The sequence below is a fragment of the Indicator indicator genome, chromosome 1, assembly GCF_027791375.1.
Source record: "Indicator indicator isolate 239-I01 chromosome 1, UM_Iind_1.1, whole genome shotgun sequence".
NCBI lineage: Eukaryota > Metazoa > Chordata > Aves > Piciformes > Indicatoridae > Indicator > Indicator indicator.
In genome coordinates this window covers 97,916,436-97,935,132 of record NC_072010.1, presented here as the reverse complement: position 1 = coordinate 97,935,132, position 18,697 = coordinate 97,916,436, and the positions used below count along the sequence as shown (strand labels likewise).

Sequence of the window (18,697 nt, the reverse complement as noted above, 5' to 3'; positions counted from 1 at the left end):
GAAAACAAGGTGCCAGAGAGAGCCCTGGCCTCATTTTCCTGGCAAACTCCCTGATCCTCTGAGACCAAGTGCTGTTCATGGGAGTCCATCTCTTCTCAAAGCCTCTGCTCCCCTGATGAAACAAACAATTGAAACAGTCCATGGCTGATAGCTGTGAAGGTTCACGGAGGCTTGTCTTGCTTGTTGCTCTGTATCTTTTCCACTGCAGTCACCTCATGGTGTCCAGCCCATCAACATGACATGTCCACAGTAACTTCAAACCACAAGGGACATCCTTGTTGGGAAATCATTCTGAGAGGAAAGAGAGAAGATTTGAATGTCAAAAAAGCCCCCATGGAACAGACAAAGAGATAGACATAGCTTTGATAGAAACACAACCAAACAGCAACAGCTTTGTCTACTCGCACCCATTTCCTCTCACACATGCCATTGGAGCACTGGCCTAACAGCCAAGCTGCTCTAGTGACAAGGTCTGCCTTATGGAGCAGACTTCAGCCAGCTCCCTCTCCCCAACAACCATGAACTCATCAGTTCTCATTAGCCCAGACTGTGGCAGGATGCTTTGCACTTGCAGGTATCCTGTGTGAGGAATGCTTTTGGTGTGCATGGCTTTACACATGCCCATGGGAATGCACCCACTGGAGCCTGTATCTCACCCCTTTCAGAATGACAGTCTCTTACACCATACCTTGCTACTAGCCTTGCCCCAGACCAGAACAAAGCCTCTCAATCCTGCCTTAACAAGTGCCCAGGCTAAAGCAATGCCCTGTCATTTCTGTAAGCCCTGAGAAAGGTCCCTTACCTACCATGATCCTCCTAAACCCTAGATAAACTCCCAATTCCTTGGATCACCAGGCCACAGATACTAAAACCAATCCCCACCACCTCAATTGCAGGCACATCTGGCTCACCCCTCCATCATAAGTCCTCTGGAGGAGCTACTTCCCTTTCTGGTCTAAAACACCTACAGTGACGACCCTCTTCTTACAGTAGCTCCCCTTATCTGGGGTTCCCCACACACATAGCCCCTTCTGGAGAGCCCCCCTTCCCACGAACTCTGATTTGTCACCCCTGCCTGATGGCATCCCACCCAGCCTATTTGGATCAGTGGCACCAGACATGGCCTCACTGTTTTCTTGGGGTCCTTTTTCCTCTTCTTCTCAGAGGCATTGAGGTAGCCCTGCTCCCTGGACCTATACGAAGGGCCTCGGCTCAGCTCCCTTTCACTGTATGGGGGCAGAGTGTCCTCCTCTTCCTCTTGCTGAGGTGCTGGTGGTGGCTTCTGTGGCTGCTGCTGCGACTTCTCGGCTTTGTAGGTAGAGGGTGGTGACCAGGCATAGTATGTTCCCCCTCCTCTCTGTGAGCTCAGCTTTGAGGGGGTTTCACAATGGTCACTGTTCTCATCATAGCTCCGGGATTTCCTCTCCAGGACACTGCTGAGGTAGGAGTGATCATATTTCTGGCTGCCTCCGGGAGTCCGGCTCACCAGCCTGGGCAGGTGCTTCTCCTCATGGGCCCGTCTGCGGGGTGGGCTGTAAGACCAGCCCCGATCTGAGTCTGTCAGCAGCTCTCGGTTCCCTCTGCTACGCTTGGTGTAGTACTCCTCCAAGGAGCTGTCCTGATGGGGCAGCCCTCCACCACGGCCCCCGTGTGACTCTGACCGCTCGAAACGCCGAGTTTCCTGGCTGTCAGCCCGACGCATCCGCTGGCCATAAGACTCTGCAAAGGCTGCCAGTTCATCCATAGAGACGGCCGGCACTCCCACTGAGAAACTCTTACGGGACAGCATCTCAGACTTGGATCTCTCCTGGCTGGAGGAAGCAAGAGATAACATTCAGAGGGCGGGATTCAGCTGCATTCATCCCCTTGGCTGCCTTCACAAACAATGGAGGCACTCCTCAAACATGAATCATCTAACCTGTTTTCATCATCTTCCGTAGGAAGACATCTATCCAGTCCTCTAAATCCTTACTTCTCTTTACTGACTGTAAAGGCAGCTTAGCGTGGAGAGACTCTATATGTCTAATGCTACCTCAGAGTGCCTTGTCCTCCAGTATTTATGGCTGGATTTGCTTTCTCCTTGGCCTCAAAGCTGGTAGGTGTATATTCTGCTGGCAAAACCCAAGAACCTGGCTACAAAAGCTCACAGCAGGGTAATTTGAAGAAGCTTTAATGAGTGAGCTGGCACAACAGCCCTGTACAGAAGGAAGAAAGCTCTTGCCATTGCTTTTGGGAGACTGGGCTGCCGGTACGTGAGGGAATGTGCTCTTCTAGGCACCAAAAGTATGCCTGTAGTACAGGTCTTGCTGCACCAAAGATCAGGGTGTGACTCCTAATAAAGCATACCACTAGTGGGAAGTGCTGGAGAAATAGGGAACAAATCTCAAAAGAGAACTATGGGAAAGGCAGCTTGATTTCCTATTGATCTCACTTTTACAACCCACCGGGAATGGGGCCTAGTACCTAGCTTTGCCCAGTTGGGTAGGCTTCAGCAGGCTTGTGAGAATCAGATTCATTTCAACCTCATCTACAGACATCTCCAGATTTCACTTTTCTTTCTAACCCCTGTGTCCTGCTAAGCAGAATCAGAGCAGCAGAAAATGAAGTAGAGCCAGCAGTCCATCTGTCCTTTCTCCTTTCCTTACTACTCCACCAGATATAGCTGTCTCCCAGCATGGCACTCCTCACCTGTGCCGGAAACTGTCCCGCTCATCCCTGTAATCGGAGACCACCTGCGATCTTGACGTGCTGCCCCCACCAATCACCCCTGCCCAGTATTCAGCATCACCATCCAGGTCCTCTGCAGGAGGCAGAGGTTTCCTTCGTGCCTGGCGGTAGGGCTGCCGAAAATTCAAGTCCTCTTCATGCAAAGAGCTGAGTTCAGAGATGGTGTTGTTATCTGTAGGGGAGGTTGCAGGAAAGAGATGAGACAGGCACCACTAAACAGAATATGTGAAAAGGGAGAAGAGTACAGGAAAGCTGTGCTGAACCTAGCTGCAGCTTTTTCAGAAAGAGGCTGATCTGTCCTCTGCTAGAAATAAATCAAAATGGAATCCAAGGCCCCACTCCAAACCCTTGATTGATCCTGCCCAAGACTCCCTGGGCTTAGTGTGACCATAGAGCTGCTGTTAGACCTACAGGTCTTCTGAACCGCTAGCTGGCAACCAAGTGGGATATTCTAAGGGTATCACAAATGGCATCAGATGCCTGTGTGCCAGGTAACTGACTTCAGCCTTCATGAAGAAATCCCCCTTCAGTCCTGCAACAGTAACACATTTGAGCTGCCTGTCTTCAGGAGGCAGGCATTGAACTTGGTAGAACATCATCACAACAGTTGTGCTACCTCCCCCTTTCTTGGTGTGAGACAGGCTGGCTCTGGATTTGGCCTAAATTGCCCAGCTAAAACTGAACCAACCCCCTACGAAAAAAGAAAAGGTTAGTGAAAAAATAATAGACTGTCTGAATCACTGTCAGTCTCTACCCTGTCAAGCACATTGACATCTGGAGGCCTGATATACCAATGTGGAGAGGTCTTTTTATAGCAAATCTTGTGGGTGGAGAATACAGTGTGCTCAGCAATGACTATTTTAGAAGTATATATGATTTGTTAGTTATGCCTAATCTGAACAGAGCTTTGATGTAGTGTCATTCCCTAAAGCCCTTACTTTCACCCATTTGCAGGATCTCATGCATCTGTTTTAAATGAGCCTCCACCAGTGTCGAATATGGGCTAGCTCTGCATAAGTTGGGTGCTTCCTGGAGGAACTGAGCCCCCAGACCACTGCTGTTCTCGCACAGAGCAGCTAGGGGACAAGGAGCAGCACTGCAAGCCCTCCTCATGCACATACCTTGTCCCATCACTGCACCTCTGCCTCCTAATATGGATCCTCACTTAGGCTTGTATTCTGACACCCATTAAGCTCAGCTTCAGCCTTTATTTAGGGAAGTAAAGCTTGCAAGAGGCTATCTGGAGACAGTGAGGAGTTCCACATGGCAGCTCAGCTTTGAGTTTATTTGCATCATGTCCCTATTCATCACCCTCCTCACCTTCACCTACAGTCGCCTGACTGCCAAGTATTTGCGTACCACCTCTGATCTTACAGTGACCAGCATCACAATATCTCACAATGTCCTGGTTTCTTTAGTCTTTCTCGTAGTCTCCTCTCTTCTGCAGGGCAACAGCTATTCCAAACTATCTTTCTGCATTCTTCAAACCACACCGTGGTCATTGAAGCCCATAAGACACACTTTCAATAAAATCATTCCTGTCCTACTTTACCATGCTGGGAATTTACAGACATCACACTGCAAGACATAGAGAAATTGTGAAGACAAAATGCCAGCTATTATCACACCACAGGCTGTAGAAGGTAGGAGTATAGATTTGGCTTTTCAGATGGTGATGATCCAAAAGTTTAATTATCTGAGTGGACAATTTTCATGAGCATCTGATTAGCCTTCACCTTGTTATCTCTAATTAAGGATGATATAGTAAGAAGCAGGTCTTTGAAATCAGAATATGCCTGTAGATGCCCAGACTCTAGACTTTATCTGCCCCAAGTACCATATCCTGGACACCATATCCTAGCAGCTGTCTCTAAGACAAAGTTGGTGAGTTTTTAACTATGAATTTGCAGTCTTTTTCATGTCACTGTGAAAAAATAATAAATCAAACCATCCTTGTTCCTCACATCGTTCTCGCATCCTCCTGGCTGGGTCAAACTGAGCCAGTTCTTTCTCGACATAGTACAGCACCTTCATGGAGTCCCTTTCCTTGTCCGTCTGGATCCTGTACCCTTTGCGCACTGCTAGGAGGAGAAGAAAAGCATTAAAGGCAAAGTCCAAGGAGTCTTTCCAACAATATTGTTTCTATGGTTGAGCTCACATCTGCGAGCAGGTGGGCTGTGTCTGCCAAAACAGAGTGAGTCAGTCCTTGCTTCAGAAAAAATTTGTCTGTAACGTGGGATGTGAAGTTGTGAGCAGCTGCATCATTTCTAAAGTTCACAGTAGCAGCAAAAAACGGTTCGGAAATGCCCAAGCCATACAAGGGTAGTAAGTGGTGTCATTGCCACAAAGTGATTCCACCTCCCACAGAGGATGGCAGAGAGAAAAGTAGCACTCATTTCCCTTTCCACAGCAATACAGAATGAATTGGCCTGGTGTGGGAGAGGCAGCCCCAGAAGATCAGGCTTCCACTAGGCAGCAGGGTCTGTAAGCTCCCAGTCTGCAGGGGAAGCACGTGGCTGAGCACTTGGGAGCTGTCACTCCACAGGACCACTCTACCCTCCCATCCCTATGAATTCTGCTCACACAGGTTCAAGAGCATGTGGCAGGAGAACCTCCAGAGAATACAGAAGGAAAGACATAAAGTCCTATAAAGCATATCACGTTGCTTTGAGGTTTATGCCAAATCCAATTATGGGGCAAATCAGGTCACTGGGTAACTGTGAAACTGCCTACTCTGGCATTCTTTACATGCTTTACTTTACAGAAAAGATACATAAAGTGCTTGACTCCTAGGACTACTCCTTGTGCAGGCACAGTCTGAACAGCTTTTTTGGTTTGTTTTTCCACTTTCTGTGTGTAGAACAGAAGCACCTGCAGACCTGGAATCACAGCAGCTCTATCTCTGGCAGGCTGTCTCCATGCACACTCCACCTGCTAACCCTACGAACAGCCTGACTATCTCAAGGCAGGTCCACAGTCAGCAAGCACAGATCACCAACTATCAGGACTCCCAAAAAAATGAGGCTTTTATAGCAGAACATTCAAGAAAGACCTCTCCTCTGCCTGGAGTCATTTCAAGATTGACAGAAACACAGGTCTATGTCCAAAAGAGGAGTACAACCTTCAAACTTAGTTTCACTAGAGAATTGTGAGGACAATTCACTTAGTGCTACAAAATGGAACCTCTCTGCCTCATGTGTGGTTAATCTGTTCCCTTGTATGAATACTGCAGTGTTGCATGAGTGCTCCCCTTGTGGCATAATTCAAATACTTGGATGGTGGTTCTGAGCCAACATGTTCTTTCTGTTTTATCCCATACCCCGATACATCAAGCTACTAACATATGGGCTTGGTAGTACATTGCATAGTATGCATTGTGTGGGCTGAACAAGGACTTGGCAGAGGTATTCTTAGGCACCTTCTGTCCTAAACTGCTGTGCATGTGTCTGTGCGCTATTAAATAACCATGCTCTGCCTCAGAAATGGCTGTGCCATAGAAACAGGTAGAATGATTCCTGTAATAATCACACAAATTGCTTCAGGAGAAAAGTGCTTCACTGTGCCTTTGGCCATGTACATGTAAGATAAGTAACTACATCTTGAAATACTACCTTATGCATCTCTCCTTGGGGAAGTAGTAGATGTTAAAACATAGTATGCCTATCAGGCTCCTGCTTTCAACGTGTCTCCAGGTAGCTTAGCTGACAGCAATCTGGAGTTTCACTGTGTTTTCTTATGCCCATGCATGTGTGCACTATGACTACAGATGCGCACAGTGATTTACAGAGCACAAGGAAGCGGAAGGCCATCACGTCTCTTCAAGTGAAGCTGCTGCTGTGAAGAGGGCCTGGACTGACTGGCCTTGGAAGCAATGACTCCTGCTGTACTGTCTGAGCAACAGCAAGGTGAGTTCTCCACCATTGTGGCTGACCCCTATCTGGCTCCTTGTCAGAAATGAGGCCTCTCGCTGTTCTTCTAAGGTATTTACTAGGAACTCAGCTAAACTGCCAACTCATTTATATACAGGCCAGCAAACGACTATCAGCTGGAAATTACTGGGACCTACCAATAACCTTTGGGGAACTTGAACAGCAGCTTCCAGACTGGCTCCCCAGAGCCACTACTCACACAGAGCTTGTACCAAGTACCTATTTGCGCAAGATCTATAGCTCCTGGAACTGATGGAGAATTAGTGAGGCTTCCTGCTAGATTCACGATTGACTTGCTGCTGCAGCTGTGCATCAAAAGGCGAATGAACTTCTTGCTTAATTCTGTAAGCATCTAGAAAATAATTTTGAATTTATGTATGCAAAGATGACAAGTTGGAGAGATGGGGGTTTGATGGGTGGGCTGTTCAGTGGACAAGGAATTGGCTGGATGGTCGCATCCAGAGGGTAGTGGTCAATGGATCCAAGTCCAGATGGAGATCAGTGACAATGCTGTCCCTCAGGTGTCTGTACTGGGACCAGTACTGTTTAGTATTTTTATCAATGATATACAGTGGGATCAAGTGCACCATCAGCAAATTTATAGATGACACCAAGACGAGTGGTGCTGTTGATATGGGATGTCGCACAGAAGGATGTGGACAAGCTGGAGAGGTGGGTCCAGGTGAACCTTATGAGGTTCAACAAAACTAAGTTCAGGGTCCTGCATCTGAGTTGGAACAATCTTCATTATCAACACAGGCTGGGGGACCAGGTGATAGAAAGCAGCCCTGCAGAAAAGGACACGGAAGTTCTGGTGGATGAAAAGCTCAACATGAGCTAACAGTGTGCACTTGCAGCCCAGAAGGCAAATTGCATCCTAGACTGCATCAAAAGATGTGTTGCCAGCAGATCCAGAGAGGTGATTCTGCCACTTTATTCTGCTCTGGTAAGACCTCACCTGCACAACTGTGCCCAGCTCTGTGTCCAGAAAGGACATGGACCTGACAGAGTGGGTCCAGAGGAGGGCCATGAAAATGATCAGGGAACTGGAACACCTCTCCCACAAGGGTAGGCTGAGGGAGCTGAGGTTGTTCAGCCTGGAGAAGGGTATGGGGAGACCTAATAGTGACCTCCCAGTATCTGAAGGGGGCCATGGAAATGATCAGGGCCATGAAAACGATCAGGAAACTGGAACACCTCTCCTACAAGGGCAGGCTGAGGGAGCTGAGGTTGTTCAGCCTGGAGAAGGGTATGGGGAGACCTAATAGTGACCTCCCAGTATCTGAAGGGGGCCTACAAAAAGGCTGCAGAGGAACTGTTTACAAAGGCCTGTAGTGATAGAATGAGTGGCGATGGTTTTAAATTTTAGAAGAGTAGATTCAGATTGGATGCTAGGAACAACTTTACTGTGAAGGCAGTGGAACACTGGAACACATTGCCTGGGGAAGTAATTGAGGTCTCATCCCTGAAGATATTTAACATCAGGCTCAACAAGGCTCTGAGCAACCTAATCTAGCAGGGCACATCCCTGCTCACTGCAGGACTAGATGAGCATTGGAGGTCTCTTCCAATCCAAACCATTCTATGATTGCATGACTGTGAACAGCTCCTAACAAGCATTTTCCACTGCTGATGAAGCATATTTTGTCTCTACATTTATCTATTAAATACTTCTTACAGGGACTTATTAAATCTCTTCATTATTTCTTCATGTGAGAACCAAAGGTATTATTCCTTCTTCCTCATACCCATCTTCATCTGGAAATTGCCATAGCCTTTTATTAATGTCTGAATATTTTTAGGTCCATCTTAACAGGGGGAATTAAGATGAAAAAGACTTTATTCACTTGACCAGAAACATTCACTCAAGTCAAAACAAATGGAACATTCTTTTTTGCTAGACCATATTTTCTTCTCCTGAATAGTTTGTAATTTCCTAATGTTTAATTTGTGTTTAACTAGACACTTTTTGCATTCTACCATGGGTGGAACACAATCAGTCAAAACTGTATGCTGTTTCCCCTCCTCAAAAAGGACAGCACTACTATTTTTTTTCAGATAAGCGTGGTGAAGAAGTAAATGATGCACACTTTTCATATTGAAGGTCTGGAGTCCAGCTCTCAGGTCAAAACCTTCCTTGTGTTCGTGGTTTAAGGCATCTATGCAAGAGCATCCAGGTAACCACTGCCTTTAAAACGAACAGAGCGTTTGTTGGTTTTGTGAGCACATACAGCTCACACCAACACCACCACACTTTTAACTGTGCTGCCACCAATACTCTTCTAAATAAGAGAGCTGAAAGCTTACTTTTTTCCCCTGTTCAGCCCGAAGTTTAGGATGGAGTTCCTTGGCTTCACTGGAGGTTTATCACATGGCTTTTATGTATCCCTAAACAAATCCTCATGCCTGAGTTTGCCCTCTAGATCACCTCACAGCGGTCACTTATAAGCACAGAAACTATCTAGGGCAAAGGCTGTCCTTTTCAGCCTGGCAGCCAGGATTACAGAATTCTCCAGTCTCTGTCACCCAGCACTTCCGTTCCCACTTTTAAAAATTAATTTGACAGAAAGGTTGAAGTCTTAAAGATATCAAGTTTCAGATCAGACCTACTACACTGGATGTGTGGAGGACACAGAGACCATAATTAGTGCTTCTTGTGAGAAAAAAGCCTTTATTATAAACTCAACCGTTACCTGATTTCTTTAGCTCACTGTCTGGCTAACATGCAAGAAAGTAGCTTGGAACAGCAGTCTCTCTACTCTTCTACAATCTGTAATTAGTGAATATTCTAGCATTGCAGAAGAGCTTAGAAGAAAAGGGACACAGTGCAGAGCATCACCTTTTCTTAGGTCCACAATTCAAGGAACACCTTGAATGACAGGTGCATGATCCAGACTAAGGGTTTGTCTATGTTACTGCAAAAACATTATTTCAAAATTATTTGAAAAAAAAAAAAGCTTATGAACTTCTACTGTCTTGCCACACTAGTTGAACCTGTAATAATGGGTTTACTTGCAATATATAGTATTTCCTGTCAAATCCCTAGCTGAGGAAGTCCAGCCAGCTGATTTGGATCACATAATAAATCCACCTTCCTGTGTAATGAACAGGGGATGCTAAGAGCCACGGCATTTGGTTATCAAACACCTCCACAGTTTTTCATTCTGCTTTTGTGCTCTGCTGGTAACAACACAGACAAGACTGGGGCTGTGAACTGACTCTTAAAAAGTCAACACCACACTCCACATGCAGTGACATTTTTCACAGGACAAAAAATAACCCTAAGCACTGGGCTGTCATTCATCATTTTCTGACAAAGGTTTTTGAACTGGATACATTCTGCTGTGGATCTGTGATTGATTGATTGATTTCCTATTTCAAAATGTTCCATTCCAGAGCTCTGTTTGATTTCATTGGGGGGGAAGGGAAATTCAGTTGTTGAAGGAAAATACTTTTTGTAATTCCAAAAAGGTTAATATGCTGACTAGGGCAGCAGCAGGATGTGTAGGGTTGCTTCAAAAGCTTAATTATTTCATTATGGTACCTGATCTTGTCTTTTCAGAAGTGTCTTATTAATACATTGTCATGAGCAAATTTAACAACTGATAATTAGTGTGGTGCTTTAAAATCAGACATGGCTGGATCAATGTGTCTGTGTCACTGTGGTGACTCTACCATTGGTAAGAGTCACTTCTCCTGTGGCATGTTTGATTTTAGACAGCCACACTGATACTGAAATGCTAGCATGTGGCTAAATAGCTACCTGCTTTTCCCTTGATGGCAGCTTCCTGCAGCAAGAAGTGACCCGTACCAACACAGAGTCAACACGCTACTCTATGTCTGACATTGACCCACAACTGCTTTCAAGTCAGAAACCTTTTATCACTCACATTTCAGAAATGCAAAGGCTGAACAAAAAAAAAAAAGTGACCTACTGACTTCTCTAAGGTAGGGAAGAGGATCCAGCCACAAATGCTCTTGGGCAGAAATGCTGAAGGAGCATGCCCCCGTGCCCAAAATGCCATGGGGACAGTAAAACATGCTGCAACAAAAAAAACCTATCAAAGATCAAGCAATGTCACAGCCAGTATTAAAATGCAGTTTCTCTGTGTTTCTTCCATTCATAGCACTCTACCAATGACAATCATTCCTCCCTTTCCCAGCCCTGCTTCCAGTAAGAGGTCTGAATGTTGTGTTTGCCACTGCAAATTACCGTTTTGGCTTCCTCCACTGGCTTCACTTGGGGCCAAGGGAGGTGGGTGAGACTTATCCATCAACACAGCAGGAGATGGGACACCAGTTACAGGAACACTGGGGATGTAGTATGCGCCTGGCATGGAAGAGACTGCAGGAGGGTACCCAGCTTTTGCTGCTTTCCCTGCTATATACACTGAAAAAAAGAAAAGGACAGCAGTCAGCATCACACCAACCTCCTGCAGACCCACATGGCTGAAACCTGCACGTCACCAACACTGGTGACAACTCAAGGGGAGACAACTGGGCAAATGAAATGACAAGGGCCAATCTGAATTTCTCTAAGTCATAGTAGGCAGTGAGGGGAGTTTAAAAAATGTACACAGCAATCAGATGAGCACTGCGAGATGCCCAGCAACAGAAGGACATTCAGCACATTATATCTGGCTTTACCACTGCCATGATTTAGTGGCAGTTCAGCTTTAAAAACAACTGATGACTCAAGTATCAGAGTTGACATTCATGAAACGTGACTGATCTGCCTGAGCCTGACCAGGAATCTTGCTGGGTTGCAAGGATTTTGCAGTGTTGAAGAGGACAGCTGCTTTGCATTGCTTGGAAGAAACTCCCCAGGATGCTCTAGCTTTGACCGACACAATTCACTGACATGACAACTTTGGAAGGGAAGCATGACACTTTGGAGTAGAGGCACAGCTGCCAAGGCAGGGAGGGCTCAGGAAACCACATTTGTAATTAACTTTGAGCACTCAACCATTGAGCAATAGGTCAGAAGCTTTACCCCTAAAGAATTAGTTCTTAAGTGAAGCAAAGTGCTCAGGGCAAAGGAAGCAGTATTAGCAAATTCTCCTCCTGTTTCACCAGGGAGCAGAAGTGCATGACAAGATTTGCAACAGGCTTGGATAGGGTCACTCACATGCCCGGGGACAGCAGCACGACTCAGGACAGCAGGGACAGCGGACGTAACAGCAGCAGCTGTGTGGGCAGCACTGGCACCAGCAGATCCCCACCAGGAGGAAGAACAGGAATGCTCCCAGGATCACCAGGCCCACAAAGACCCATTCTGGAAAATAAGGGAAGAAAGGGAGATACTTGCACCATTGCAATCACTGTGGAAGGAAACCTCAGCAACATCCTCCCAGGGGAGAGAATAGGGCCAAATAATAAGTAGGTGAATAATAGCTATACACTCCCTGCAGATCTAGGACTACATCCTCCTCTGTGTCGAAGCAGAAATGGCCCATGACAGTGAGAAATGGAGCTACAAAGATGTAGTCCCTTCCTGGAAAGTCTCTGGCTGAGAGAGGTGAACAGCACAGAGGCAGGAGCTCTGGACCCTTCCACCCACAGAGGACCTGTATAAATGCCACAGGACATGCTCCATTAGCATTTGGATCTCATGAAAGACTCATTCTGCTGGCCAGGTTCTTGCCCTGCTTGTGTGTTTGTTCCCTCCCCACATTCTAGTTTCAATGGGACAAACGATGGTGAAAAGCAGGCTATAAATAGCATTGTAAATGTGCCAGGCCTGCCCCTTCGCAGCTAAGCCCACGCATGCAATTACTCTTTTGAGTGTGCCAAACCAGCGTCCTATTCAAGCGCTGCAGCCAGCCAGCAAATCTAACGACCGCTTCCCACCCCCACCCCCACCCCCTCCCATCAAGCCTCACATGACCTCTGTCAGGAACCCCAAAGGGAGTGGCAGAAAAACATCCTACAAGTGAACGCACAAAAAGCTGGTCCACAAAAAGTGGGGTGTAGTCTGAGTGGAAAAGGGAGCGGCAAAGTTTCTCCACCTTTGCAGCAGCAGCAGCCGCCATAGCGAGAGCAGGGGCACAGCCTGTGTTGGGGCAGCTCCCAGCTTGGCATCTGGCCACCCTTTGTGGGGGAGATTGCGTTCACAGGGCTGCATCTACTGCAACAACGGAATTTTCTGGATTAAGGGAATGGTCAGTGAACACATCTAGACCAAGAAATTTCAAGACTCTGGCTATACAGGAATCCTGGAGTTGGTTTTATGCCAGAGAGATGCATCAACCTACCCGGAAATCAGATGCCTGGTGGGCAAAGGCTCCAGGTATACCCAGGTGGTTATTCAACAACCTTGGAAAGATGGTAAGAAGACACAAGAAGAGGTGATGGGGCTGCTTTGCAGTGGGCTGGGGTTTACTCCCATCTCAGAGAGAAAAAGCAGCAGACCACTGCTTCTGAACAGAACTCCAGTGCTAAGGGTCCTGGTACGCTACTATTTAGGATGAAAAAGTACCAATACAAGGATTGCAATGTGAGTACAGATTCACACTGGAAAAATAGTGCACCTCTCATATGCATAGCTCTGCTGAAAAGTCAAAGAAAAATGTTCCACTTTGAACAATCAAAACAGAAGGGTTTTTTCTAATTCTTAAAATGCAAAACCAAGAAGTCTCAATTTTTATTATATCACAGCTTTCTGTTTGAACAAAAGTGAAATTCTTTGCTTTGTTGGAGTTTCCTTTAACTCTTTTACAAGCAATTCCCTTTTTTTTAATGCCATTTTTAAGTCAGAACTTCAAATTTAATTTAAAAAATGTCAGTAGTGAAAGATCTGGCATTTACAAATCAAACCATTTCATTTCTGAAGTGTCTAGTGAAATGCTTTCTAATTTTGGAATACTTTATTTCTTTTTTTGGCAAAAACAGATGAATTTCATTTAAATTTTAAGATAATTTTGGTCCTTGTAGATTTTTTTTTTTTTTTACAAAGTTACTATAGGCTGAGAAAAATTCAGCTAATGAATAAGAAAGTGGCTGGCGGGAAGCATTCATGAATGGAAAAGAAAGAGCTCAGAGGAGATTACTTGATACCTGGGCTGGAATAATCCTCACTATCAATACAGACTGGGGGATGAGGTGATAGAAAGCTGTCCTGTGGAAAAGGATTTGTGAGTTCTAATGGATGAGAAGCTGGACATGAGCAGGCAGTGTGCACTTGCAGCCCAGAAGGCAAATCACATCCTGGGCTGCACCAAAAGATGTGTTGCCAGCAGATCCAGAGAGGTGATTCTGCCAATTTACTCTGCTCTGGTGAGACCTCACCTGGAGTACTGTGTCCAGGTCTGGAGCCCTCAATATAGGAAGGACATGAACCTGATGGAGAGGGTCCAGAGGAGGACCATGAGATTTACCAAGGGGTTGGAGCAGCTCTGCTACAAGGACAGGCTGAGGGAGCTGGGGTTGTTCAGCCTGGGGAAGAGAAGGCTCCGGGGAGACCTAATAGCAGCCTTCCAGTACCTGAAGGGGGCCTACAGGAAGGATGAGGAGAGTCTGTTTACAAAGGCCTGCAGTGACAGGACGAGGGGCAATGGCTTTAAGCTGAAGAAGAGCAGATTTAGATTGGATATTAGGAACAAGTTCTTTACTATGAGGGTAGCGGAACACTGGAACAGGTTGCCCAGGGAGGTGGTTGAATCCCCTTCCCTGGAAATATTCAAGGTGAGCCTCAACGAGGCCCTGGGCAGCCTGATCTAGTTGTGGATGTCCCTACTGACTGCAGGGAGGTCAGACTAGATGACCTTTGGAGGTTCCTTCTGGCCTGGACCATTCTGTGATTCTATGATTCCATGATACAGCTCTTCAAGCTCCACTTCTAGGAATTATTGAATATTTTCATGAATGCCCTTGACACAGAAAGTACAAATATGTTAATGTTTCTTGAGGACAAGAGGTAGAGAAGCATTGTCACTAAATATGAAGACTGGGATATGTTATAGAAAGGTTCGGTTGTCCTTGTGCCTACAGTAAGAAAGAAAACACAGCAAAATACTGAATTTCAAGGTATGCAGCAATACTTTCAAGGTCACACATTCAAAGATTAAGAACAACTTCTGTTCTGATCAGGATTTCATTAGTTGAAAAGTACTGAAAACCAAGAGAAATGGTACAGTATACTAGTCCATTGGACATCCACAACTAGTCATAGGACAACTGTAACCATTTACACAATACAGCCACAGAAATGGCAAATGTAATGCTATGTCCAAAAGAGGAGGAATTTCCAGTAGCCATCACACAAGGCCTCCATGTTAACTTCATCAGCTCTGGTCATCTTTGTACAAGGAAAGGTTAATTCAGGTTGGAGCTGATGTGAAGCAGAGACTTGAGGGGATGAAGGGTTTCCATAGCCTTGCCTTGCATCAGGAGAGCCGAAGCTTGCTGCATTTGTCTATTAAAAAGAAGTCTGAGAGCAGACATAGCTGCTGCCTGTATGTTACGAGGAAAAGCAGCTACTGTGGTTAAAGGTCTTACATAAAAGTGCATAAAGAGGCTACAAATAATGGAGATGGAAACTAGAAGCAGCACATCAAAGAAAGTGGTCCAATAGAAGAGAGAAAGCCAAACCCAGGTTACTCTTAAGCTTGTTAAGCTTATGGAAAGGATGAAATTGCATAGTGTTTAGAATAGCAAGCAAGATGATGAGCCAGACAACCCTTTCCAGTCCTGTGCTTCCTAATCTCTGCCAATCCCAGCAAGGCAGTATCTTTTCCTTTTGTAAGGTTCTCATCTTGTTCTCTATGACCATCACTGATACAGAGGAGGTGCTGAAATAGTATCATGTGACAAAAGTGGCCAGCCACAGCTATGCAATGAAGCTCTGATGTCAGATCTCCAGTGAACAGTTCACAACCACTCCATAAAGGACAAAAGAGATGGGAAAAAAATATCAAACAGCAAGTCCATTGTAAGTGTATCTGTGGTCTCTGAAAACTTCCTAGGAGTACAAAAGGTCAGGTTACTATGTACATTGCACACTGCAAGATAATCACTCCGCGCCAGAACCGGATGTTGGAAATCAGTGTCCCAGTCATAGGGACCTATGAATCAGGGAGGATTTTACTCCACAAGAAGTTTGCTTCTCTGATGAGGTTAAGAGAATGGAAAAACAGCCTGCTGGCCCCTCCTTTATGGCCAAAGCTGGGATTGGACTTGTACTAGATACAAAAGTGTAACCCTAAAATTCAAATGACTACCACACTGAAATGCTGTGTCTTCACTGTCTGGAAGCTACTGTTTAGCGCTTGCAGGAGCATCTGCTTTTGCCTGTTCAGGTAACAGGCAATGCAAACAGCTGAAATGTGTTTTGCTGCTGCCTTTTAGACTTTCTTGTTTATATCCGTGCAGTGGGGGTACCAGAAATCTACCCAGCTAACACACAAGTATTTCATACTCATTCAATAAAATTGTAAATAATGGGGGGAAAATAGTGTTAGGCAACAGACAATCAACTTCAGTCTGCTGAAAACACCAATCCTTCTACTTCCATGATGAACTTCCAGGGCACTTTTAGTTATACTGAAGGTGGGGGAGTGTCTGCCTTCTCTCCATTTGCATCTGTGGGACAGACTTGAAAATAGCTTCACACATTTATGTGGAGTTGCATTTTTTCACAAACACGCAGAAGAAACATTCCTTGGGCACCATCAGGGGATGATCAGATGACTCAAGGGCTAAATGTTTCCACAGATTTTCCCTTTCAAGAACAATCTGTTGCACAGTCTCTGTTTCTTCTGCAAGGAGGGCCAGAACTCATGGCTCTCATTCATTTGGTTACTCATGGCTCTCATTCATTTGGTTATCAAGGGATTTATCATGGGCACAGAGCTTCCATGCCTGGTTCAACCACCTGCTGTTACCTAGATAATGCCTTGGCCATATAGCGCTAGAGGTGCTGTGCCACTGATGGATTGCTAATCAGTGCTATTTCTAGCACCTCCTGTGCCACCATCTGTGGTGATAGCTATAATGGTACCCACAAGATAGGGTCTGGGGAGTGGAAGCTACTCCCCCACAAGAGTAGCTGACATACAAAGCCATATAGTCACAAGAGACTGCCGAGGTCACACAGGCTGGAGTGGCATTACTTTTGTGCTAGCAAAGGGAGAGCAAAAAAACCTTGATATGAAACTTCCCCTGAGCAGCACTGGCATTTCTGCTTTCACACTGATTCTGGCATGGCATTGACCATCTCTGTATGTTGGCTGCCCGCATGACCGTTCTGCCACCAAGGCCCAGCATCAGCTGTCTCAGATCTCTACCCAACACACTTTCCCAGTGAGCAGTAGGTTTTTCCATTTTTCATCCCCTGATAAAACACACATTAAGAGTGAAACACACCACATAAAGATGCTGCAGAAGGATAAACAGACATGGTGGCAGAGGACTGGGTGATTGAAGGGTGAAATGACTGAATACCTGGCATAATCTCCACAGCAAAACTGGGCAAGAGATCAGCAAGCAGCCCTGTCCTGCCTAGAAAAGACAGAAGGAGGAGAACAAGGAGAGAGGTTACTGCAAGGAAAACACACTCCCCAGCCCCTGCCTTAGCCTCCAGACCCTTTCCTCATCAGCCCACTTGCACTCTGTTAAGTGAATTCCTATCAACCATAGATGCCATCCCACTCAATGCTTGGTGTTTGCCTCTGATACTTCTGCCATTTCTGTGTCCTTGCATTTTATCTTTATCAGCAGAGCTGGGGGGAAAGAATCTGGAACAGAGCTTCTCCGATCTAGACACAAAATAACAAGAAGAGGGAAGTCCCCTTAGCATGGTTACACAGTAACATCTTTCTGGAGTTATGCTCTACACATGCAATAAACTCCTGTAAATGCATGACAGCACTCCAAGGAAGGATTTAGTTTCAGACGGATGTGAAACGTCTTTAACCAAAGGCCCTCGACAAGCCATATGCAACTGACACCTGCAGGTGGTGCTCGCTGCGTGGGGGGTTCTGCAACTGCAGAGGCAGTTCCAGGAAAAGGACTCCTGAAGTCACTATGTGCTACTTATTTTAAGATGCACAAGCAGCTTGGTGAGACTGTGTAACAGAGGGCCAACTCTCAAGCAAAGCAAACCAACCAGGGAAGAATTTCTGTAAAAATTTTGTGGAATCACTTTGCAAGGGCAGGGGGGAGAGGGGGAGCAGCAAGTCAGCTTCTAATTTATAACTGAATATAAACAAAATCCAAGCCAAAAAGCAGCTTGGTTCTTCCTTGCCTTGGCACTCAGTGTCTGGGACATCTCTAACACACAGCAAACACTGCGCACAGCGTTCAGCTGTAATTGACACACACCTGCGTGTGCATCGGCAGAGCGGCCCTCCGTCCAGCTGCTGCTCTGTACTCTTTATACAGCACCCGGACCGTCCCAGGTTTTTTAAAGGCATTCATAAGGTAAGAGAGCTGCACTCTGAAGAGAGACATATATTGTGGATATAATGGAAACAACTATGGGTAAGCCTGTGCAAAAGTGGTAGAAAGCTACCTTTAACCTCCCCACATGACCTGCAGGTCCTGCACTAAGCAGCACTCAGACACAATGCTGAACTGGATCCCACGTTCCTTGGCCTCTCATCTGTCCTTGAAGTGTTACCATCAAAGTCCCACTGTCCGCTTTTCTCAGTGCTTCAGCAGAGGTTCTGTAGAGATCAAAAATCCACATAGATTCCTGGTGGAGCCATAATAAATATACTCTGAATGCTGGCAGTGTTTTGCAACCAGGTGCAACTCATCAAAGCTGTCTAGTACAAACAGTACTGCCATTATGATGAGGAGCTCCTGAAGACTTAGCAAAAGATACAATGCTGATCCCTCAGATACTTTACTACTTTGAAGGAGGGCTCTTGCCATCAGTCTACTGCAACATTTTCATCTACATATACATAGAGGTTCATGACATTCTTTGCTGTCCATTTTCTGGAAGGATCAGTTGTCTAAACTCCTCACAGCTAGCTTGTTATCAATAAAGTACTCATGTGTGCTTTCTGATGACATAATATAGGTACATACACAACATG

General features: G+C 45.7%; 1 protein-coding gene across 1 annotated transcript in view; it reads right to left on the bottom strand.

The window, feature by feature from the left end:
• Nucleotides 1–255: 255 nt before the first annotated feature.
• The window catches only part of ILDR2 (immunoglobulin like domain containing receptor 2), a 37,853-nt gene continuing 19,411 nt past the window's right edge, over nt 256–18,697 (bottom strand). Inside the window, exons 4-9 of the mRNA XM_054384512.1 lie at nt 11,785–11,931; nt 10,870–11,046; nt 4,692–4,805; nt 2,689–2,899; nt 1,130–1,811; nt 256–291 (exon numbers count right to left, since the gene is read on the bottom strand). Of these exons, the coding sequence (XP_054240487.1) occupies nt 256–291; nt 1,130–1,811; nt 2,689–2,899; nt 4,692–4,805; nt 10,870–11,046; nt 11,785–11,931 (1,367 nt within the window). The remainder of the gene's footprint in view (nt 292–1,129; nt 1,812–2,688; nt 2,900–4,691; nt 4,806–10,869; nt 11,047–11,784; nt 11,932–18,697) is intronic.